Source organism: Cebus imitator, unplaced genomic scaffold (assembly GCF_001604975.1).
Source record: "Cebus imitator isolate Cc_AM_T3 unplaced genomic scaffold, Cebus_imitator-1.0 Scaffold12, whole genome shotgun sequence".
Taxonomy (NCBI): Eukaryota; Metazoa; Chordata; class Mammalia; order Primates; family Cebidae; genus Cebus; species Cebus imitator.
In genome coordinates this window covers 7,936,473-7,962,219 of record NW_016107327.1, presented here as the reverse complement: position 1 = coordinate 7,962,219, position 25,747 = coordinate 7,936,473, and the positions used below count along the sequence as shown (strand labels likewise).

The following is a 25,747-nucleotide window of genomic DNA, read 5'->3' as shown; positions in this document are numbered from 1 at the left end:
ATACAAATACACATCCAGCCTCAGAGAAGCCTGCCATGCTTAAGAGCTGTTTTCTGAGATGTGCAGGAAATTCACTGCCTAGTGTGGTATCCGGGTGTACCTTGAAGCTTGTTTTGGGTTTGATCTATTCTGGTAAGAGTTTGGGAGGATGCAACATTTTGTCTGTAATGGTCTCCCTTGTCTTCTTGTGACTCCCTTTTTTTCTGATAGCTTTTGTGATTTTTTTTAAGAGAGAATTGATTTATTGACCCACTAAATTTTCCAACCAAACCAACATGGCCCACAATGGTGTATCAGCTGGACCAGTATATTCTAGCCGAAAAGTGTTCTTGTAGCTTTGCTCTTTATTACTTTAAAATTTTTCAAGATCTGGCCGGGTGTGGTGGCTCATGCCTGTGATCCCAGCACTTTGGGAGGCCAGGGTGGGCAGATCACCTGTGGTCAGGAGTTTGAGACCAGCCTGGCCAATGTGGTGAAACCCCATGTCTACTAAAAATACAAAAATTAGCTGGGCATGGTGGCACATGCCTATAATCCCAGCTACTCGGGAAGCTGAGGCATGAGAATTGCTTGAGCCTGGGAGACAGAGGTTGCAGTGAGACTAGATCACACCACTGCACTTCAGCCTAGGCAACAGAGCGAGGCTCCATCTCAAAAAAAAAAGAAAAAAGAAAAAAAAATTCAAAATCTTCTTTAAAGAGAATTAAAAAACCCATCTAAGGTGGTTTTGCCAACTGTAGTCCTGGATTTATGTTTTGTATTACATTAATTTACTCCAGACTTTTCTAAGTGCAATGTAGTATTCTTTTCATTTTAACTTTGACTCACTGAAGTGCCCTAAGGTTTTCTTTTTTTGGGGGGTATTAATCAAATCATATACTTGAGACCAGATTGGAGAATTGTCTGTATGTCTATATAAAATGTATATTTGCCAGGCGTGGTGGCTCATGCCTGTAATCCTAGCACTTTGGGAGACCAAGACAGGTGGATCACCAGAGGTCAGGAGTTCGAGACCAGCCTGGCCAACATGGCAAAACCCTGTCTCTACTAAAAATACAAAAATTAGCTGGGCATGGGCGCCTATAATTCCAGCTGCTCAGGAGGCTGAGGCAGGAGAATCGCTTGAACCTGCTGGGCAGAGGTTTCAGTGAGCCGAGATCACGCCACTTCAGCCTGGGTGAGAGAGCAAAACTCCATCTAAAAAAAGAAATGTATATTTATGTTTATGGGTTTTTTGACTGTGTCTTTAACCACAGAATACAATTATTAATTTGGTTACTTACAGGGTTTACTCTTCCCCCTTTCTCCTCCCCATCCCTCATTCCTCTTCCTCTCCTTTTTTCCCTACTCTTCTTTATTTTTTAATTCCTGTTCCTCTTTTCCTCCTTTTTATTCCCCTTTCCCCTCCTTTTCTGGAGCAGCTTGCTAGGCAGCAGCTAGTTAGTACTTGGAACAGAGAGTCAGAAATCAGGAATGCGGAAATGGGTGGTCATTTCATGACATGAACTGAAGGCACCCGAAAGTGCAGCTGCCCCCAACCCCACCCACGTGACCTGACCATCCCCATTAGAGTCTGATGTAGTCTTTGGGTTGTGGTATCAGGGCTTCCTTTAGAAAAGTCCTATAAATACATTGCCAGTGAGAGATTAACCTCCTCCTCCCTGTTAACATGTTCTCCTGAGTCAGACACATTGGCCAAGGGAGGAGGACAAGTGCCCTGCCAATGGGGAATGGTACCAAGGAAGGTTGTGGCCGTGATGCTCCTGCGAGAGGCTCCCAGCCTTTCCAGGGCAAATCCAGAGACCACCAGGCTGGCAGTGGGAAGCAGCCTGAAGTCAAGTTTTGTGCAGTTTTGCCTTGAACTGGCCCTTCCTTGTAATTCACTTTGGTTTACGAGAACATTGAGCTGATTGGTCAGAAAAGGCTAAGGATTTTCTGTAGATTTAATTCATCCAAAGCCCAGTGCGAGAGAAGTGGTAAGTATTGTGGAACTGATGGCTGGCTTTTGGCTTTGACTGAAGATCAAGGTGCCAATCAGCCTTTCTACAAGAAGGAAAACCTGCAAGGTCATGCACCATAAGAGCATCCCTCAAGCACTAAGGAGCTCTGTTTGACCATCATCTACAAGAGTCTACATAGTGTTGCGTCACTCATGAGCTTGTTACTGCAGGTGAAGAGGAAGGCAGTATTCATGGAAATACCTGTCTGATAGCAATGTTGCAAGACACAATGAGATATTATAATACATATCTAGAATTTTGCAGGGCTGGACCTGAAGAAGGATTTCAATAGTTACTCATTCTCCTATGTAACAACCAGCTGTTTGGCAGGTACTGTGGAACAGGACTACATCTGATCCTGGAAAACATTCAAGAGCATGGCAGACAAGCCCCTGTCCTATAGGGGCTTGGGATCTTTATTTTAAAGACTTTTTTTTGGTGATCCTTACTTTGTATTCTTCTTGAGAGTAAGCTTCTTAAAGCAGAAACAATGAGGAGTAGACAAGAAGTGAAATATGCCAGAAAATCCAAAGGACCTGGACCGAAACAAAGAGCAGAACTGAAATATTTTTAAAGCCTTATAGTATTTCCAAGAGTGAGAAAAGGGCTGGCAACGCTAGAGTTTGTGTTTGGGATTTGGCAGTTTTTACTGATAGTTGGATTGAAGTGAGAAGCCTGTTGCCAGATTAATTCTCAATTTTAAAACACTGCAAATGCTTTTAAGGTCCAGTCTTTGTTTTTACCTCCAAAGTGTAACTGGGTCTTCTGGCTCCCCAGACAACCCCCGTGGTCCTAAGGCCAATGTCTGTGTCACCTACGTTGTGCTGTGGAGCTGCCACCACTGTGCTCCAGGCGGCTACCCTAATGCCTGCATGGATGTTTTCTTCTCTGCATTCACTTTCTTTTAGGGCAGAAATAGCGGAACAAGCCTGTAGTAGCCAGGGTTCTCCAGAGAAACAGAACCAATCAGTTGTGTGTGTATGCGAAATTATGGAGGCTGGGAAGGCCCCTGATCTGCTGTCTACAAGCAGGAGACCTAGGATAGCCAGTGGTAGAGTTCAAAGGCCTGGGTGACAGAGAGAGACTCCTCTTCAAAAGAATTAAAAACGGTTTTCACAAAGATACACTTTACTTTGATATAGTAAATATATATATCAAATTACTGTGTGTATATGACAGAGAGAGAGAGAGAGAGAGAGAGAGAGAGAGAGAGAATGAATTTATTTTAAGAAATTGACTCATACAACTGTGAGGGCTGACAGGTCTGAAATCTGTAGGGTGGACTGGCAGGCTAGAGACCCAGAAAAGAGTTGATTCTGCAGCTCAAGTCCAAAGACAGTCTGGAGGCAGAATCCCTCCTTCTTCTTCAGGGGACATTAGTCTTTTTGTGTTAAGACTTGTAGTTGATTGGTTGAGGCCCACCCACGTAATGGAGAATAATCTGCTTTATTCAAAGACTACTGATTTAAATATAAATCTCATCTAACAAATACCTTCACAGTGAACATTTAGGCTGGCATTTGACCAAACATCTGGGCATCATAACCTAGTCAAGTTGACATGTAAAATTAGCCAACACTAGTCCTTGCCTTGCCAACATAGCACTCATACGTATTTCCTGAAACCATACTTAATTGTCAATAAAGAGTATGCCAAAACCCAATTCTGCCTAACATGATACAACTATCCTGTATACAATTGAAAATGCACTAACCCTTTCCCCAGAAGAGGAAATAAAGTCCTCGGGCGATGTTCCAGCTTCCCCTAGATATCCTGTAACTTCAATACCGTGGTATAAAGTCAATACATCTTAGGTTGAACAATAAGGAGATAAGACAGGGAAGAAAACAAAAAATGACCTTCCTTGTATTTTCAGTTGACACATAATAACTGTACATATTTATGGGGTACAGGGTGCACTGCCATACATGGATACAGTGTGTAATGATCAAGTCAGTAGTCAGCATACCTGTCACCTCGAACATTCATCATTTCTGCGTTTTGTCAACATTCAAAATCCTCTCTTCTAGTTTTTTGAAAATATACACTAAATTGTTATTAACCACATTCACCCTACAGTGTTAGGGCACACTAGAATGTATTCTTATTTAGCTGTAATTTTGTATCCATTAAGCAATCTTTCCCTATCCCCCCTCCTGCACTTCCTAGCCTCGATTAACCACTGTGCTATTCTCTACTTGTATGAACTCAAATATTTTAAGCTCCTAGATACCAATGAGAATGTGCAGAATTTATCTTTCTGTTCCTGACTTATTTCACTTAACATAGTGTCCTTCAGGCTCACCCATGTGATGACAAATGCCAGGCCGTCATAAATGACAGGATTTCATTCATTTTTATGGTTGAATAGTATTCCACTGTGTATATAGACGTCAGTTTCTTTATCCATTCATCTGTTGATGAGTATTTAGGTTGATATCATATCTTTGTTGTTGTAAATAATGCTGCAGTGAGCGTGGGGGTACAGGTCTATTCACAGTAGCAAAGACCCGGATTCAATCTAGATGCCTATCAATAGTGAACTGGATAAAGGAAACATGGTACTTATATACCATGGAATAGTATGCAGCCATAAAAAAGAATAAAATCATGTCCTTTGCAGTGACCTGGATGCAGCTGAAGGCCATTATCCTAAGTAAATTACCGCAGGGAAAGAAAAACCAAATACCGTATGTTCTCACTTATAAGTGGGGGTTTAACATTGAGTACACATGGACATAAAGATGAAAGCAACAGACACTGGGGACTAATAGAGGGTGTATTAGTCTGTTTACATGTTGCTGATAAAGACATACCCAAGACTGGGCACTGGGGACTTCTAGAGGGAGGAGGATGAGAGGTGGGTGAGGGCTGAAAAAATACCTATAGGGTACTCTGCTCAGAACCTAGGTGATTTTTTGGTTTCATGTGCCAAACCTCATCAACTTGCAATTTATCCATATAACTAACAAACCTACACATGTACCCTCTGAACCTAAATTAGAAGTTGAAAAAAAAATATTGTCTCCATTTTAGATACCTATGGGGGCATAGGTATCCCTTTGATATACTAATTTCCTTTTCTTTGGATAGATACTCAGTAGTGAGATGGCTAGATTGTATGGTATTCCACTTTTAGTTTTTTAAGAAACCTCGATACTGTTTTTCATAATGGCTGTACCAATTTACATTACCATGAACAATGTATAATAGCTTCCTTTTCTTCACACCCTTTCCAGCATTTGCTATCTTTTGTCTTTTTGATGATAGCCATTCTGACTGGAGATGATATCTCATTGTGGTTTTGATTTTCATTTCCCTGATGATTAGTGTTATTGAACATTTTTTCATATACTTTTTGGCCATTTGCATGTCTTCTTTTGAGAAATGTCTATTCTTATCCTTTGCCCACTTTTAAATCACATTATTTGCTTTTTTGCTGTTTAGTTGAGAAATGAAGATTTTTGTTTCACATACATATAACACACACATAGACAGAAAAAACATATTCATAACAAAATAGGAAGAAATACTCATTACAATTACAGTCCTCATTTCTGTAACTGGTCACATGGTCATAGCTGGTATAAGTTAAGCATCCCAAAAACAAAAATCCAAAATGCTCCAAATCCAAATCTTTTTGAATGCTGACACGATGCTCAAAACAAATGCTCATTGGAAAATTTTGGATTTTGAATATTCAAATTTGAGATGCCCAATCAGGTATAATGCAAATATTCCAAAATTTGAAAAAATAAAAAACCTAAAACATGTTTGGTCCCAAGCATTTCAGATAAGGGATACTCAAACTGTATACATAACTACCTTCTTCTACCACGCATTCCAGATTCCCTTTGTCCTCAGCAAGCACCTCATGGTTCTTTACCTGTGGAAGTGACACAAATCTTCATTCCTGAAGGGCCTGGGACACCAGTAGTCTTGTCTGAATTGGGTTGTAGTTTGCCATTGACTTTAATCACAAAACATGGTAATGCTAAGAGACACCTTAAGTGATCTCTTATATTCTAGACATATTCTTTCTTACCTCCATGGTGGAAGAGCAGTTCATTTTTCCCCTTGGTAATTAGTGGAACACAATTGCTTCCATCTTTGTCTGTTGATTCAGAGGAATGAGGAAACCAGGTAGCAGTTTTAACTTCCAGTTCAGTAGAATGATTGTTATGTCTCCTGGTAGAAGCATTTCTTCCTCTGTAACTAAGACCTCTAGACCACCAGAGCAGAAGGCAGCTGGGATTGGAAGCTAGGGAATCGCTAGGGTTGATAGTGAGTGATGCCACTCTCATTTCTACCTCTTGCTTTCTGAACTCATGAATCTTGGCTATTAGAGAAACCATACATTGTACAATGATTCAGAGTAGATACTGCCTTCTGGCTTCAGCCCTGTAAGGTCCTGCCACCTAACTGGCTCTGTAACTGAGGTTTCAAAAGGCCATTCCACTGTTTTATTAAGCCACCTGTTCGGGATGGTGGGGAAAGTGGTAAGATGAAGAATTCCATGACTATGGGCTAATTGCTGCATTTCATGTATTGTGAAGTGAGTTTGTTGATTAGAAGCAATGCTATGCGGATACTATGACAATAAAGTAAAACATTCTGAAAGTCTACAAATGTAGTTTTGACAGAAGCATTGCATACAGAGAAGGAATTTCTGTATCCAAGTACAGGTCCATTAGAACATGTCCAAGTACATGTCCTGTAAGAATAAAACACTTCCCCTTCCATGATAGAGGCAGTCCAAAGTAATCAACCTGCCACCAGGTAGCCAGCTGATTATCCTGGAGAATGGTGCCATACTGAGGACTCAGTGTTGGTCTCTGCTGCTGGCAGGTTGGGGACTCAGCTGTGGTGAGTGGAAGTCCATTTTGCTGAGCCCAGGGATAACCTCCATCCCTGACCCCATGGCCACTTTGTTGTGAGCCCATTGGACAATACTAGAAGTGGATGGGACAGAGGTTGCCTGGTATCCATCGAACGGATCCTCCTGTCTACTTGGAAAGCATTCACATAGGACATGTTTCTTAGCCATTTAGAGAGGGTTTTCACTCAGACTCTTCTCCAGACCCCTTTGTCACCAATTTTTTAATCATGTTCCCTCAAAGTCCCTGGCCATCCAGTCAAATAATTGGCCACAGCCCATTCATCAATATGTAATTTCACATCTGGCCATTTCTCCTTCTAAGCAAAGTGAACAACCAGCACACTGTTCAAAGTTCCACCTACCAGGAGGATTTCCCTTTACCACTGTCCTTCAGGGATGTCCCAGAAAAGCACAAAGGTGCTGCAGCTGTCTACTTTTGGGTGATGCCTGCATATCGTGCAGTACCTGGTCTAAGCCAGGCCTAAGTTTTCTCCTTCATTGATCACAAGGAACTCCCCATGATGCTGTAGATGTGGAATGTAGCAGGAGTGTGGAGCATGGCGTTCTTTGCATAGCTTACTTGAGTAGAGGGTGCTTGGGTCCAACCTTATGTATACCACTTCCGTTTGGTGATGGAAGGCTGCTGTGCGTGCCCAACTTATGGCTTCATCGGTCAGACAACACCCAGTTCTTAATGGTTAGCTCATATCATAGGGTGACTTCATGGCCCATGATTAAGCCTTCTGTCTCTACTAAGACCCAGTAGAAAGTGAAAAGCTGTTTCTCAACAAAAGTTATTTGCAGAGGATGGCTTATATGCAGAGGGTGGCAGGACTTTGCTCCAGAATCCTAATGGTCGGCACTGTGATTCACTTATGTGGGCCTGCTGAAGGCTCCAAAAAGCATCTGTATCTGTCGCTGCCACTTAAAGCACCATTGGATCTGCTCAGTCATCTGCTTTAAGTGGTAGAGCAGCTTGGACAGCAGCCTGGACCTGCTGTAGAGCCTTCCCTTGTTCTGGGACTCACGCTACTGGACCCTGAGAAATTTAACTGTGGTAGAAGACTTTTGATTTTTTATTAGATTTCATTTTGATCTTCTGACACCTAAATGTCTTACGAATAAGTTACTTCTTGCTCACTAGCTCCAATCAGCATAATTGACAGCGTAATCCAGTCATCTAGTAATAGACCAATATGATGCCTTGTGAAGGGGACAGGTGATCAATATCCCTGCAACCTAAATTATGACACAGGACCAGAGTTGACAGCCCCTGATTTAGGACAGTGATATAGTTTGGATGTTTGCCCCCTCTAAACCTCATGTTGAAATCTGATCCCCGATGTTGTAGGTGGGGCCTGGTGGGAAGTGTTTGGATCTTGAGGGATGGATCCTTCATGAATGGCTTAGTGTTGTCCTCCTGATAGTGAGTGAGATCGCTCTCTGAGTTCACTTGAGATCTGGTTTGTTTAATTTTGTGATACCACCCCCTACCTTGCATCTGTTCTTGCTATGTGATGTACTGGCTCCCCTTCACCTTCTGCCATGGATTATAAATTCCCTGAAACCCTCACCAGAAGCAGATGCTGGCCCCATGCTTCCCGTACAGCTTGCAGAACTATGCCAATTAAACTTCTTTTCTTTACAAATTACCCAGCCCAGGTATATCTTTATAACAACACAAAAATAGCCTAATACAGACAGTGAAAGTATATTGCTGGCCTAGCCAATTGAAAGCAATCTGCTTGTTGGTTTTTACTAAAAGATATGAAGGAAAAAAGCATTTGCCAGACTATCAGCTGCATTCCAGGTGTCAGGTGATACGTTAATTTGCTCAAGCAATGAAGCCACATCTAGTATAGCAGTTGCAATTGGAGTTGCTACCTGGTTAAGTTTATAATAATCTACTGTCATTCTCCAACGTCCATTTATTTTCTGTACAGGCTAAATAGATGAATTGGGGGCAAGCAGCAGGAATCACCACCCCTCCATGCCTTTGGTTGTACTGTTTTGCTAGGCAGAGGCAGTTCTAATGGCTTCCACTTAGCTTTTTCCATCATAATAACTCTCACTCCATAGGTCAGGGAACCAGTGTGAAGATTTTGGCAGTTGCTCCAGAACTGGGGAAATAACTACAGGGTGAGTTCAGGAACCCACTGCACTCACTATAAGATGGACCTGAGTTAAAGCTTCATTGATCACCTGACCCCCATAAACCCCTACTCTGACTAGAGGGCCACAGTGACATTTTGGGTCTCCTAGAATTAGTGTAATTTAGGGCTGATATCCAATAATAGAAAGAATAAAAAGATCTGATCGTTTCCTTTTTGCCAGCATAGCGTCACCTTGGTAAAAGGCCATAGGTCCCTTTGAGAAAGGCTGGGAGACGGATTTACCTTATAAATGTTTGGGAGTGGAGTGGAGTTCTTCCACAGTTGTACCTACTATCTATCCCCTTCATTCAAAGAGTTCTGAGTCTGTAAACCACTCAGGTCTGGGAATTGATTGAGGTGACATGACTCTATTTTTATGTTTCAAATTAGACTTGTTCATTTGACCTAGAATTCATCCACTTCTGCAAAGCAAGTCAGGATTTGCTAGATTTCCCATCTATTTCACTCCCAGGAATACCATGATCAACTAGTTGGCATAGGTTTCTGTGAGTCAGACTATTCTGATTGCTGTTTCAACTCCGCTGCCATTATGGTGGCCACACCCACCTTGCTTTTGGTGGTTTATTGCCGCCACTTGGCTGCCACCCCCCATTGCACTTAGTTTTTCCATTTCCATGGCAGCAGTTTCCACACCCTTAACATCTGTTCTCACAGATATTCCTCAAATTGCTACCTGTTTAAATTGGAAAAATCATGTAGTTCTTTTGGAGTGTAGTGTACCTTCTCATGGGTCATACTTGGTACCTCACCTTTGAGGGCTTGCTGAGATTTGAATTCAGTTATCAGTTGATAAGGAAAGAGGGATGGGGGTGGGTCCTGAGGAGAGTCAGTAGGGTCTTCCGTGACCTCCCTCAGGGGAGGTCATTATAGTTTTCTCAGGCAAAGCCGGGTTAATCTGCTCAAACATGGCAGGGGAGATGCAGTTGCTTCTTCTGACCAGGAAGCCTCATTAGAATTTAGGGGTTCAGTGTCCCCATCTTCATCATGATTTTCCATACATCCCCAAAACGATTTTCAGAATCCCATTCCTTTCCAATCTATGCCCTCACTTTAACAGCAGATACTCTGCAAGGTTGGGAATTTAACTTGCATTGCAATTCAGACACTCGCAGGATGAGGATTCTTAGTTTTCTGCAGTCTCTGCTCTGAGGCTATAGGAGATATGGATTTCTTTCCAGGAAGACAAACATACTTTCAGGTTATTTATGCTGCATCTGAGTAGGAACTCAAATCTCTCAACTCCTTTTCTTTCCCTACTTTGTCCAGCCCAATTAACAGCAACTAGCCAAGCTCATTATACCCATTAATTTGACAAAAATGTTCTATGTTATCAAATACATGGTCACTGAGAACCTTGCCTGTCATAATGATTTGATTAGGAGTATCCAATAGTGATATTTTTGTGTATCCCTATTACCACATCACACCAATGACTATCAATGCTTTCTTCACTATTGGAAATAGAGTCATTAGTGCCTCTAAATCTAGTCATTTAGAGAACCAATTCCAGAAGCCCCCAAACCAATTCAGAGAATTTATTCTTAAAATTCTGTTCCTGGCTGGGCATGGTGGCTTATGCCTATAATCCCAGCACTTTGGGAGGCTAAGGCAGGAGCATCACTTGAGTCCAGGTGTTTGAGACCAGCCTGAGCAACACAGTGAGACCCTGCCTGTATTTATGAATTTTAAAAAATTCTGGTCCTCCAAGAATATTTCTCTTGGTGCCAAAATCTGTATTAGTCAGAGTTCTCTAGGTAGGTAGGTAGATAGATAGATAGATAGATAGACAGTAATACATCTTATCTGCTTAATCTATGTGTATATATATATATATATATATATAGTGTGTGTGTGTGTGTGTGTGTGTAGAGATTTATTTTAAGGAATTGATTCACACAGTTGTAGGGGTTGGCAAGTCCAAAATCTACAAGAGAGCTAACAGGTTGGAGATGTAGTTAAGAGGTGATCTTGCAGCTTGAGTGCAAAGGCAATCTGTAGGCAGAATTCCTTCTTCCTTGGTGGACATCTGTCTTTTTGTCTTAAGGCCTTCACCTGATTGGACGAGGCCCACTTGAGTGATGGAAGATAATCTGCGTTACTCAAAGTCTACTAATTTAAATGTTAATATCATCTTAAAAATACCTTCACAGCAACATGCAGACTAGTGTTCGGTAGTTTGGTAACATAGCCAAATTGACACAAAATTAACCACTGTAGGTCCTAGAACATTTCCTCAGAATTTTACCACTACGTAGAGACTTAACCTCTGCAGACAGGCCAGGTGGGACCATGGGCCATGAAAACAGACAGATGGAAATGGCAGTAGGAGATCTGAGTGTTTGTGCTGCTGTCAGCCAGTACCTGGGGGAGCATTAGGCATGTTTCGTGTGGAGTGTATAGTATCTTGTGGGGTGCTTTGTGCTATGTCAGTCATCCTGTAGTCCTTCTTCTGGATTTTTAGCTCTTTGAGATCAGGGAATACAGTCAACTCACAGTATCCATGGGAGATTTGTTTCAGGACCACCCATGGAAACCAAAAGCCAAGGATACTCAAGTCCCTGATATAAAATGGCACAATATTTGCAAATAAACTACACACATCCTCCTATATACATTAGATTTCTAGATTACTTATAATATCTAATATAAACACTATATAAATAGTCGTTACATTGCATTATTATTTTATTTGTATTATTTTTGTTATTTTTTAATTGTGTTTTTTTTCTGAATACATTTGATCTGTGTTTGGTTGAATGCACAGATGTGGAACCCACATATGTGGAAGGCTAACTATACGTGTTTTTGTATGTACCTCCACCACAACACCTAGCCATGGTACTGCGAGAATACAGTAGGCCTTCAATCAGTGTCTGCCAGATGGATGACTACAAAATAGGAAAGTGAAATGATAGTAAATTCTCTGGGTCTGCAACTAATTGTGTCTCTCTGAACAAGTCACATAGCCTGTTGAAGCTCCCAGATACTTGTAAGTGAGTAAACTAGCCAAGTTCCCCTCCATCAGTGAAAGCTTCTTTCATGTGTCCAATGGCAACTCAGGCAAATTCTGTCATTCACTGTCATTTACTAAAAAGCACATACATGGGCTGGACTGTCACAGAGAATGAAAACAGCATGGTCTCGTCCCTGTGGGGGCCCCGTGCACCAAGGCTTAGATTCCAAGGCTACCTGTAAATAAATCACCAGATTCGGGCTTTACGTTATGAATATTTCCTTTCTCAAGGCTCCAACTAACATGGAATTTTTGAAATCTTGCAAACTAGGATGTATCTTTTACTGCCTACACTGGATATAAATTTGGAAATCAGATAAACTAATTCATTGAATTTCATTAATTCCATATGGGAAAGTGTAAAGAGCACCTCCCTAAGCACTTGGGGGGCTTAGGTCATTAAAATAATAATGTTGATAAGTGTGAACATTTCCTGAGATGCAACCATCGTGCCCAATGTCTTATTGCTGGTGATTCTCAGACGACCTCATAAAGCAGATGCTATTATCAGCTCCAGTTTACAGAAGAGGAAACTGAGGTCCAAAGAAGCTAAGCAACTAGCTATGATTGCAGGGCTGTTAAGTGGCACAGCTGGCACTGGAATCCAGATGTGTGTGACCCCAAAGACTTCATGAAGCCCTTTGCCAGAGACTAATCCATTGACTTTAGAAATGCCGTTTAACTTCTGAGCTTCACCATGTAATAATGGGACTCAATGAGATGATCTATTTAGTTTCTTTCAGTTCTTAAGATGTAGAACTCTTCAGCTGGAGAAGTCAGTAAGGTCATTTCTACTGCTCATCCCTTTCCAGAAGCAGGGTTTTTGCAATGCAAGTGGGGATGACCTTGTGCAATTCCAGCCCATAGAATTCTAGTCTCAGAGGCTGGTAGGGACCTGACCCAGCGGGAAGGGGGCCAAAAGGAGAATGAATGGCTAGCATCTATTCTCTCCATCCATGCATGTTTATTCATCCACTTAGCCAAAGATCATGGTAACAGCTTGGAGGGTAGGTGCAGACATGGGGGAGGGAGGAAACTAGGATGCCTTTCCCATCCATTTCAATGTTGCCCGCACAGTTTTTTCTATCACTATTTAACTACACTGGACCTTGAGAAAATAGGTATAAAGAGAGGAGGACAGGGAAGAATGGGGCAATTGTAGACTGATCTGGCCTGGAATGGCTGGCACTTGATATGGAATTAAAGTGGCCCTCCAGTGAGTCATACCCCCGTCAGTTGTTCCCTGCTTCCTCCTCCTACGAATACCAGTTTCTCTAGGTGAGCAGAATCCCCAAAGCCATCACCCAGCACCTGGAAATCTTTCTGAATATGAAATTCATGGCAGCAATAAAAACTAGCAGTTACCGAGTGCTCGCTATGATAGGCATTGTCCCCAGCTCTTTTAAGTTTTATCTTATGCGACCCTCACAACAAGTTATCAAATAAAAGCTAGTATCACTCCCATTTAAGGAAGGAGAAACTGAGGCTTAGAGCAGTTGAATGGCTTGTTTCAGGTTCCCGGTCTCATAAGAGGCGGAGCTGGAACTTGCATTTGGGTCTTTCTGGCTCCACCCTCACACTCTGATCTGGGATGTGGTTCTCCCCCCTCCCCTACCTGCAACCCCCGCCTAAGTCTGATTGCATTCTTTCATCCAGCCTGCTGGTGTTCAGCCCTGGGATCCTACCAGACACCCTGCAGCTCAGTGACTGGACAGTGTGAATGTCAGCCAGGGGTTACAGGACAGCGATGTGACAGGTGTCTCTCAGGAGCCTATGATTTCCCCCACTGCCAAGGTAGGGAAGCCAGTATATTGCTGGAGGTCTGGTTCCTCTCTGAAGTGTGTGCAGCCAGCCGCCCAGGGAAGCCTGCAAATCCCCCACACACCCACCCCTGGCCACCCTTACATCCTGCTTTCACAGACCTAGTCTGCCTGGTTCCTCCCCAGCTCAAGTCTGGTTTGAAAACATGTATATCATATATGTATCCTCAGAGAAATCCAGAAATGATTTTTTTTTTCTAACTAAAAAGAATGTAAATTTCCGTGTGCCATAAATGTGGGTTTCTTGGTTCATATGTCAGTTTTCTGCAGATAGTGTGTGGCAAAGGTGACTTCTTTGAGCTAAAGCGGGTGTTTGTTGTCTTCTGCCCCGAAGCATCAGGCCTTCTCCTGCCCCCAGCTTGTGGTGCTAATGCTGGCAGCACTGTCATGTTTCTAACCGCTCCCCTTGCCAGCAGGCTTAGCAGGGCCTTTGCTGTGTTTCGGTCCTCCCTCCCTGACCTCCTGCGGCCTTCTGGGGGACCATGTCATCGCACTTCAGCCCGGGTGTTGCGCAAGGTGGGTGGGTGGGATGCGCTGGAGTCTATGCAGTTTGGAGAGAGTGCACTGAGGGGGAGATGAAAACCAAGGCTGCAGCTGTGGGATGTGGTTGGTCTTCATCCCTCCATTGATATGAGAGATTGAAGGTTGCCCATGTACCGTGGCAGAGGGGACAGAAATGAGATGTCCACAAATTTCCCTGAGCTCCTTGGTGTGTGCAGCCAGAGAGCAGACCAGGAGCTCCTGACTGTCAATTTCAGAGGACTCTTGCTGCTCTGAAGAGGTGTTTGTGGAAGGCCGACCCAGACTTTCCATCAGGAGAATGTGGTTTCTCAGACCCCTTCCCATCCCTTGAAGACAGGGCTGACTTCGTTTCCCAGAATCTTCCTAACCAGAATCCTCTGGAGACCAGGTTTCCTTGGGGGTGGAAGTTGCAGCAGGCAGTCAGAGGGGGTGCTTGCCTTTCCGAAGGCCTGAAGCATCCTGCATGGTTCTGCTCACCTCCATGGGCGTCAGGAGTGGAAGGAAGTGCTGTGGCTGCCGGGCAGAGAAGCTGAGCAGCCACAGTCATCCCAGGGCTAGATGACAATGTTTGTGTCCTGGAGAGGAACCTGAGGCTGGGCATAAAAAACAAAGAGCTGGAAGTTTGTGTTGAGTATTATGGAAAAATGTGGGGTGCAGGAGAACATCAGAAAAGAAAGAGAGGTCAGGGCGGGGTGGCTCATGCCTATAATCCCAGCACTTTGGGAGGCTGAGGTGGGAGGATTGCTTGAGGCCAGAAGTTTGAGACCAGCCTGGGCAACATACTGAGATCCTGTCTCTAGCAGATATTTTGTAAAATAACCAGGCATGGTGGTGCATGCTTGTAGTTCTAGCTCCTCAGGAGGATGGAGTGGGAGGATCAGTTGAGCCTAGGCACTGGAGACCGCAGTGAGCTCTGATTGTACCACTGCACTCCATCCTGGCAGACAGAGCAAGATCCTGTCTCAAAAAAGAGGGTGAGAGAGAGAATGAGAATCACAAGAGGAAGCTGAGGCAAACAGAAACAAAGAGGAAACAAAGGCAGTAAGGCTAAGGAAGAATTTGTAAGGAAACAAGATTCTATTCTGGATTTATTGAAATGATTTGAAAAACTAGTCTCAGAACAGACTTTACCAGTTCGAACACTGTGTAACTGTAATACTGAAACATTGCAAGATCCCAATTTATTGAAGAGAGATTATATTTGGTTTGTAGTGCTATATACTAAGTCAGGAAAACAAAACGATTGATTTTATAGATAACTTCAGTACAGGTGGGAACAAGGAGGTGTGATAATTAAAGATGTGCTTAGAAATTCTCAAACTTCTTTTAAATGGGCAATTAAAAATCTCTTGGTACAATATTGCCCTCTTCTGGACAATACAAATGATGGTCAAAATTTTAGAATCTTTCCCTCATATCCTCCTTCGTCATCAATTAGAAGTGAACTGTCATGAATAGACAGGGTAGAGATGTGTTCAGGGGCAAAAGAGGTAATTTGAGGATTAAGGACCATAAATGTCATTCAAGATGCCTGACTATGAATTGCACGCGAAATCTTTGCCGCACATCTATTGAAAATATAAATGCAGATACACTATTTTTGAAAACAAAACTAATATACATGAAACATCAAAACAAAGAGAAAAACAAACTACCTGATAATTTAAAAATTTCTAAATCATATTCAGGTTCCAGCAGTGCTTGTGACCCAGCTGGTACCGTCGACTCCAATTTGGTAAGTAGACTGTAAAAGGGTGGTCAATCTGTATTATTCTGATACATATTAAGGAGTAAGTGTGGACACTTCCTGAAATTAAAATGAGACCCAAGGCTAAATTACTTAAAGAGGCCATTGTTCTTTTTCAAAGTGGGTATGTGATTTTGTGATTTTTTTTCAAAAACAAAAGAATAAGATTCAGTTAAACTTGTTACTCTGGAGTCTTAGAGTTGAACTCCTACTGTAGATTTGTAGGTTACTCAGAGGGTGTTGCCTCTGCGGAGCCCTGCACATAAGTCTGGCAAACATAATTAATAATATTGAGAAAATCAGTGGCCAAGGACACATTAAATAAAGTTGGCTGTGTACAAAATAATTACAATTTATTTTATATTATTCCAAGCATAATACCATGGTATTCTGAACAATTTTATTTTTATTTATTTCTGTATTTATTTTGTTGAGACAGAGTTTCACTCTTGTTGTTCAGGCTGGAGTGCAGTGGCATGATCTCAGCTCACTGCAACCTCCACCTCCCAGGTTCAAGTGATTCTCCTGCCTCAGCCTCCCGAGTAGCTGGGATTACAGGCATGCACCATCACACCTGGCTAATTTTTGTATTTTTAGTAGAGTCAGGGTTTCACCATATTGGCCAGGCTGGTCTCAAACTCCTAACCTCAGGTGATCCACCGGCCTCAGCCTCCCAAAGTGCTGGGATTACAGGCGTGAGCCACCACGCTTGGCCTATTCTGAACAATTTTCTAAGATAATTTAGACAATTTAGACATTGTCTGTCTTCTTGGCCTCTGTGCCTAGAGATGCTGACTTGTAGGCACAGAATGGATGGAGTGAAAGAGGTTCTGCCATCCTTACTATAAGCCTTGATTGACCCAAGGCTGGGAATCTTGCTTATTACGAAAGCAGTCTCAGATAAACAATTCTTTATTGACTTTCAACATGTTGAATATTCAGACATTTTTCTTTGTAAATTGGTAGTCTATGCTGTAACAGTATCAACAGACCCTGACAATGTTATAAATAAGTGTGATTTTTAAATTTTCCTTCTCCATATTTTCCAATTTCTTTTTAACCACAAATGTGAATTACGTGTATAACAAATAAATGAATAAAAATAAACAAAAGCAATTAGCAGACTGTTGAAATCAACCCAGTATATTCCCCCCTGGATACATTTAATTACTTTTCATGACCAAAATATATTTCTGTGACAAGTCTTTGCTCACGCACATGTTTGAAAACATGTCTTAATTCCAAGAAGTCAAATGTTTGTTTGATTTTCATTCAAAGGAGTATTGCCAATGCAAGCTTCATGTTGAAGGTCCTACTTGCAGCATCTGCAAAGCATTGTACTGGAATCTGGACAAAGAAAATCCCAGTGGATGTTCAGGTAGAACCGGTTTCTTATATGTCGTAATTTACTACATTGTAATGTCCTCTTAATTTTCTCTGCCTCAGTGACCAAACCCACAAAAGAGCTATTTGTTGAATCACTTCAATTTGACAAGATTCTATGTAACGTTTTTATGTTCCGCCCCCCCCCCCCCCACTTTTGGCAGAAGTTCTGTCATTTTCAAAATCTCAGCAGGGATTTCTATCCTGTTTCTGTATGTATTTTGTTGTTCAAGAAGGCAGCTACTTGATAAATGGTTTTTATGTCCTTGTTTTTATAATCTACTTTTTCTGGTTTAACCTTAATGTTATTCTTATTTTGAAGCCAGTATAAGGACTTAAAAACACTGAGTTAAGGGTACTGAATGTAGCGAATAACCTTGAATAGAGTGTATTTTCATGCATGCATATCAGTAATGACCTTGGCATTAGAGTCATTCGAAACTCCCATGATTTTACAGCTTTTGTCATGGAGTAGCCATAAACTAGCCATTACTTTTTGTAGATGGATAGTCCGGATTGGTCTATTCTACCAGTTTCAGAAAGCAGTCCAATTTTAGTCCTCAGCGATGCAGACTCTCATTCTGTTGAACCGCACTGGCAAGGCTGACTGTACACGTTGTGTCACAGGTGTGTAATGTTCCCACAGCCAAGAACTGTCTTTTGTGTCTCCCTGGTTCAAGGATGCTCTCTTATCTCCACAGAATGCCAGTGCCATCAGGCGGGAACAGTGAGTGGAACTGGAGAGTGTAGGCAGGTAAAGAGGGCCGAGTTTTCATGTGACAACAGCACAACATTGTAGCGACTGCTTGTGGGGTTTCTGGGGGCGTGTGTTAGTACCTCGCTCATCCTGCAGTGCATGGTAATCCTTTCCAGATCCTGGCTACACTGCTTCCTATGATCTAAGAGCCAGTTTTCAATCTTGAAGATTAGTGAATTCTGTAATTTTATCAAATATGGTCATCTGGCTCATTGTTCTGCAGGGAGATGGTGAGTGTCACTGCAAGTCCCATGTGGGTGGCGATTCCTGTGACACCTGTGAAGATGGATATTTTGCTTTGGAAAAGAGCAATTACTTTGGGTGTCAAGGTAAATAAGTTTAGCGGGCCTTGAGCAACGCATGTTGATGGCCAAAGATGGTCCGAATGACATTTCTTCTGAGTTTGTCATCTTTTTTTTTTTTTTTTTTTTTTTTTTTTTTTTTTTTTTTTTTTTTTGAGGTAGAGTTTAGCTCTTGTTGCCCAGGCTGGATCTTCACTCACTGCAACCTCTGCCTCCCAGGTTCAAGTGGTTCTCCCGCCTCAGCCTCCTGAGTAGCTGGGATTACAGGCATGTGCCACCACACCTGGCTAATTTTTAAATATTTTTAGTAGAGACAGGGTTTCTCCATGTTGGTCAGGCTGGTCTTGAACTCCCGACCTCAGGTGATCCATGTACCTTGGCCTCCCAAAGTGCTGGGATTATAGGCATGAGCCACCGCACCTGGCTGAGTTTGTTGTCTTCACACAGACTTTCTGATGGAATGGCCCTGAAACATTCTGTCTAGAGAATTTGACCAAACATTCATTACATTGAAACTAGTAAATTGCAAGTGAGGCTGTTTCTGCATTTCTGCCTCTCTTCTACCAGCACACTGTGGGTTTAATTATAAAAAACGTAACTGGGATGGGAGGGCATCTGTTAGTTTTATAAATGACATCAAGGTTTGGTAATTTTAAAGATATATTATCAAAAATGCTAGCACCAGATTTTTAGAGACAGTATTGTGTTAAATAATGAAATTGCAGGAACAGCTGCCCCACAAGGCTACTCTTGAACCTCTAGCTCAGCCCCTGGTTAGCACCTGGTCTTTACAACAGCACTGTTTCTAAAGTGTGTTTACCCTGGGCTGCTGTCGTTTTTGCACTGACAACAGCGTTTGAGCTGGCCTGCAGTAGCTGCCTCCGACTTAGAAGCAGACTTTGGGAAAGACGCAACATTTTAATTTTGTTTTTGTTTTGGGGGTCGAATTTGATTTCCAAGTGCAGACATACTATTTCAGTTTGGGAGTTTCCTAGACCTCAAACACCAGCCAGATAGATGAGGCAGAGGAAGGAAGGCAGGTGCTGTATCACTGGGCTTGTTGTTTTCCCTTCTCATACAGCGGTGGAGGCACTCAGTGTGGAGATGGTTTAAGGGGTAACTGCTGCCATTTCCTGGCTTTCAGGGTGTCAGTGTGACATCGGTGGGGCGCTGTCCTCCGTGTGCAGTGGGGCCTCCGGGGTGTGCCAGTGCCGGGAGCATGTCGTGGGAAAGGCTTGCCAGTGGTGAGTTTTGCGTAGGCTTCTTCCCATGTTCACAGTGTGGGAGACGGTCTTAGGCATTTCTGCCTGTGCTACACTCTGGTAAAGAGAGAAACAGCCCTATGGATCAAGGGCAAGGGAAGCTGTCCTGTGTCATTTGAAATCTGGACACTTTTGTGTGAGTTGTTTAAAACAGGAGATCACTTTGCCCATAAGCCTGTTCCACTGTGTAGACAATGGAGCACGTTCGCTTGAAAGTTCCCACAAGTACAAAAACCAGGTGGGCAAGACCAGAGCTGGAAGCATGAGGTGGTTCTCAGGGCCCAACCTCCATGTGCCAGTTGGAGCAGGAGGAACCCACAGATAGGCTCACTCCAGGGACAGAGCGAATAAGAGGAGGGAGGAACACACACCCAGGTCCCTGGGCCAATAAGAGAGGGATTAAGGGGGGCAGTGCCACACACCCAGGCGCCTGGGCTAATAAGGTTCAGTTCCTGTTTCCCCCTTGGGATCCAGGAGTGAGGAAGTAGAGAGGCCAAAGTTGTTCCCCAGGGTTGCAGTGGGGGTAGGGGCAAGAAAAGTTTAGAAGTGGGGAAGAAGTGCTTTGTCTCATGCAGAAGAAGATGACAATGAACTATAGGAGCAAGGGAATAAGGTGGAGATTGAGACTGGGGAACTGTGGGAACTATGGGTGGTATTGTTCTGTCTCTTAAACCATTATATTTCACCATTTATAAATATTTTGAAACCATGATGTTTCATCCATGATTTTTCCTCTGTGGAGGGAAGAAAAATAACTTCTAACTCTCAGGTACTTTCACTACTTGTATTAGCAACAGATTTACAAAGAAATCTTTTATGTTATGAAGGTAAATTGTATTTAGCCAGGTGATTCTCTCTTTTCTCTCAACGTTTCCAACATTTGAATTCTAAAAGTCAGAGCAGGCTGGGAGTGATGGTTGGAAGCTGTAACCCCAGCACTTTGGGAGACCTAGATGGGACAATTGCTTGAGGCCAGAAGTTTAAGACCAACCTGAGCAACATAGTGAGATTCCATTTCTACAAAAAAGTACAATTAGGCAGGCACTGTGGCACATGCCTGTAGTCCTACCTGTTCAGGAGCCTGAGGCAGGAGGATAGTTTGAGCCCAGGAGTTTGAGGCTGCAGTAAGCTATGATTGCACCACTGTACTCCAGCCTGGGTAACAGAGCAAGACCCTGTCTCTAATCAAAAGAAAAAAAAAAAGAGCAACCCAGCTGCACTTTCCCTCAGCCTTTCTAATTGGCTGTCACCATGGGGGATTGGAGTAAAAGATTTGTGAAGAACGCACATCAGTAGGTGTGTTTTCCTGAAGAGCAGTGAGCCTCACCATGGACCAGAAGAGCTTTGTAAATACCTGCATAAAACGTTTTCCTGCCTCATGCCTGTAATCCCAGCACTTTGGGAGGCCCAGGCAGGTGGATCACCTAAGGTCAGGAGTTCCAGACCAGCCTGGCTAACATGGTGAAACACTGTCTCTACTAAAAATACAAAAATTAGTCAAGCGTGGTGCACACCTGTAATCCCAGCTACTCCAGAGGCTGAGGCAGGAGAATCACTTGAACCCGGGAGGCAGAGGTTGCAGTGAGCCAAAATCACGCCACTGTACTCCAGCCTGGATGACAAAGTGAGACTCCATCTTAAAAAACAAAACAAACAAAAAAAGCGTTTTCCACCTGTGTTTCACCTTGCTCCACCCTGGTGTTGATAAAGTGAGCTTCTCCCCTACTTCACCAGCAAACATTTTTTCTCCTTCCAACTATGTAGGTAATGAACTGATTTTCAGCATAAAATAATGCAACCAAATAGGAATTAGATTGCCCAGCCTGAGGCAAGACTTCACATGATACATGCACACATACATATGTCTTCAAGTTTAGAGCATCCTTGGATCTAGTGGTAAATGATAACTGAAATAAAGGCTGGCAAACCAGCAGTGTGGAAGCTGGAGCACCTCTTCTCCCACCTGAAAATCTCGCGTCCTTTTGTACCAAATCCCCTACATGTTTGCTTGTGATTTTATCAGAGTATTTTTAGATTTTCTAACAAGTGTAGAAAGAATTCGCATTCACTTTGTTTTCTAAATAATTCTTGTGATAATAAATGTAATATATGTCCAGTGAACACATTTTAATAAGTTAATGAAAGTAAAAAGATAAAGAAAAATCTTCATTTCACTACCCAGAGATAACCTCTTTTTAATATTTTTGGTGTATTTTTTTCTAGACCTTGTCTGTGAATTAAAGATTAGCATTCTATTTTTTCACATAATTCACATTCATTTCTTCACATCATATCATAAATATTTCCTATTACCATTAGTCTTCACATTTTAAATGGTCACTTTATTTTTTATAATTTATTTCATAATTGTACATTTATGTTGTTTCTAAATCTTCATTGTTTTAAACATTCTTTTATGTTAATTATTTGACTATCTACAAAATCATTCTTTAGAACAGATTTCTGGAGGTAGAATTACTGAGTCAATGTGAATGAACATTTTTAAAGATCTTTGTAAATTGCTTCCAGAAAAGTTGTGAGCATTCCTAATTCTATCTGCAGTATAGGAACATGGCCTTTCATTTCCTTTAACAAATTGATCTTTATGGCATTAAACCCACTAAATCCAGCTTGTGACTGGATTGGCAAAGTGTTTTTTTTTTTTTTTTTTTTTTTGAGAACTTTAAGTAGTTTGTTAAATGCCACACAATGTTGGAATATTTTGGATACTTCTCTGTGCCTACCACAGCTGAACTCTCGAAAAGAATTCATTAATAGGCATACAGTTTAAGAGAAAACAAGGCAAAGAAGAGCCTTTCTAATGATTAAAAAAATACATATAGAGAAAAAATATTATCTTACTTGTAAATTTAGCATATGAAATATTTTATGTCATGTACACCATTATACCTATGGTGCTTAGCAAGAGTGCCTAGCACATAGATGTTAATATTCATGTAGTGAGTGAATGAGTGTATGAGTGAATGAGCGATTAAATAAATGGTAACCTAATTTGACTTCGCTAAATCGTTGGGAACTATTTAGAACATATTAAAGGATGCTACCACTATGGCTTGTGCTAAATGATATTCTTATCTTAATGCTTGGAATTAGGTGTGGAGTGTGTCTTATGGAATGTTTATGTGAGTGAAAGCAGTAATTTAGAGAAAGAGCAGGAGATCTCTCATTTGTCCTCTATTTAATGTACTCTGTCAATGTGGTGGAGTTCTTCAGTAGTAACTACTGTGATTAAAGGATGGTCAGATGATCCATGGACCTAACTTTCTGTATGTGTTTACGTGTTTATTTTTTATTTATAAAAGGCCTGAAGACAACTACTATTTCCCAGATTTGTATCATATGAAGTATGAGATTGAAGATGGTACCACCCCTAATGGGAGAGATCTTCGGTTTGGATTTGATCCCCTGGCATTTCCTGAGTTTAGCTGGAGGGGATATACCCAGATGACCTCAGTACAGGTATGCAACCCATAGTAAGCATCTTCATGGCCTAGTAGCCCAGATCCTTCCCCACAGCAGTCTCAGTGAGCCCCGTGAAAGGTGACCTGTTCCCAGAACTGACTCCAGGGTTCTTTTTCTCCATATTATGGGCTGGCAGTGGAGTTTAGGTTAAACCTGGGGTTTGGGGTAGGGCTGTATATTAACTGATAAGTATATATGTGTATTTCACAGTTCATTGTTACTTTAATTTGGTTGCCAAATCAGAAAATTAGGAATTAAAGAAAAACAGTGTTTATCTCTGGAGGTTTTTTATGAGAAGAGGGAAGTTTCCTAAATGACGTTAGGCTATACTAGAATGTGAGGGACAGTTTTCTTTAAAGCCATTTGTGGAAAACAAAAATGAGTTGGTTTAAGTAATTCCCATAAAGCTAATGTTCCTAATTTTTGGCTGATTTTTTTAAACTTTGACTTGCTATGTACATAGAAGCTAAGATAAATGAGTGTTAGTGCTATTTCATTTTTTCCATATTTCTCTTTCCTTCATTCTTCTCTACTGTATCCATCTATCTTGGTTTTGTATTCGAATGAGTAAGGTAATTTACACATTCTTCATTTACCTTCAGAACTTATACGTCTCGCTACTTATAACTAAAAAATTCTGTAGGCCGGGCACAATGGCTTACACCTGTAATCCCAGCACTTTGGGAAGCTGAGGCGGGTAGATCACCTGGGGTCGGGAGTTTGAGACCAGTCTGACCAACATGCAGAAACCCTGTTTCTACTAAAAATATAAAATTAGGCGGGCATGGTGGCACATACCTGTAATCCCAGCTACTCAGGAGGCTGAGGCAGAAGAATCACTTGAACCCAGGAGGCGCAGGTTACGGTGAGCCGAGATCACACCATTGCACTCCAGCCTGGCAACAAGAGCAAAACTCTGACAAAAACAAAAAAATTCTGTATAGATATAGTCGTTGCATAGTTTTGTCCTCAGAATTTCTTTTTCAGGTTGATTTCTTCGAACTGTTTCTCAGTGGAGAATTTAGAATATGAGAGGTAAATTGACAATCATGGTAACACAGTATTTGTCCTTAGCAGATCCAAGACTGGTACTTGCTGTTGCTACCTCAAATCAGCCTGTAGAGAAGCTGGGACAGGACCACAGTTCTCTCGGACCGCCCCACCCCCCTCACCCCCGCACTGATTCTAACCCTGCTTTTTGCCTGGCCAAAGTCCCCTATCCAAGCTGCCTTTCCGAAATAGTACCTAGGATCTTAAGATGCTTCACTCTTTCCCCCCACTCCCCAAATACAATTATTTAATTTCTTTAGTTCCCTGATATTACTTCATTATTAAGAAAAAAAGCAATAAATTCCATTGAGTCATCATAGGATGTGAATGACTGACAACCCAAGCAAAATGTATACCTTCTCACCAGTGCTGAATAGCTGGTGGACACAAAGGAAGTCATCTCTAATGATACATTTACTGAGAAAGTTATTTTGGTCAGAGGACCTTGGTGGCGTCCCCAGGATCACCACTTACTTCACTTTGCTCCTAATACATTTTTGCATATTTATTTTCCACCTGAAACTAACACTTCAAGATGAATTCAGACAAATTGCAAGGGTCAGCAGGAGTTCCTCAGTGTGGGTAACCAATAGCTCCTGCTTCCAGAGCAAGTGATTCTAAGCAAAATCAGTCTTTATTGTCACCAATATCTCCCTTAACAGATATTCCCTGCCTTTTAACCAAAGGAGTTAGGAGAAAGACCAACAGAACCGCTGATTTGGGAATTTCCAAGTTTCATGAAGTTCCCTTAGGCCACAGCCCAACTGGACATAGAGTCAGTGGTTCAGAATTAAAATAGCCAACCCTTTCCTCCAAGAGCCCAGGCTCCACAATGTTTACAAAATACTGTGTGAGCCCAAGCCCTGGGAAACACAGGACCCCTTCTTCTGGGTTGAAAAGCCATCATTTCCCTTGCATATTTTAGTTACATTCAGATGTTACCATTATTGTATTTGGAGTCTTTAACCTTTCCCTGGCCACCATTGGTTTCTGTGACCATTTAGACTTCATGTATGTGAAGCGCACTCTGAAGCAGTCTCTCTCTGGGTGTGAAATAATACACTCTCCTTTCCTTCTCATCTGCCTTTTTATTTTTCCTAGCCAGTGGTGGTTGCTCTGTCACTGTGGCTTTCTTAAACTAGTCCATCTAATACTCCGCTCTGTCTGCCTGATCACAAAAAGGTCAAAAGAGGATCTCAGTTGCTGAGGGAGTGCGTTTTCACTGTAATTTTGATTGTAAGTGATTTTAATTCATTGTTAGGTTTGCCTGTTTCCATCTTTCACTAGCTATTCGGTGCTTGTTGACTGAGTGTGAGAGAGTGTGTGCGTGTGTGTGTGTGTGTGTGTGTGTGTGT

At 42.0% G+C, this 25,747-nt stretch overlaps 1 protein-coding gene across 3 annotated transcripts in view; it reads left to right on the top strand.

Annotated features, from left to right (window-relative positions):
- The window catches only part of LAMA3 (laminin subunit alpha 3), a 265,798-nt gene that overhangs the window by 108,176 nt on the left and 131,875 nt on the right, over positions 1 to 25,747 (top strand). For 2 of the 3 annotated variants that reach the window (XM_037727996.1, XM_037727997.1), the window contains exons 13-19: positions 13,723 to 13,860; positions 16,097 to 16,143; positions 17,434 to 17,533; positions 18,240 to 18,292; positions 18,519 to 18,624; positions 19,742 to 19,841; positions 23,183 to 23,339. In XM_037727996.1, the coding sequence (XP_037583924.1) occupies positions 13,723 to 13,860; positions 16,097 to 16,143; positions 17,434 to 17,533; positions 18,240 to 18,292; positions 18,519 to 18,624; positions 19,742 to 19,841; positions 23,183 to 23,339 (701 nt within the window). The remainder of the gene's footprint in view (positions 1 to 13,722; positions 13,861 to 16,096; positions 16,144 to 17,433; positions 17,534 to 18,239; positions 18,293 to 18,518; positions 18,625 to 19,741; positions 19,842 to 23,182; positions 23,340 to 25,747) is intronic. The other variant, XM_017498569.2, reaches the window with a different exon arrangement.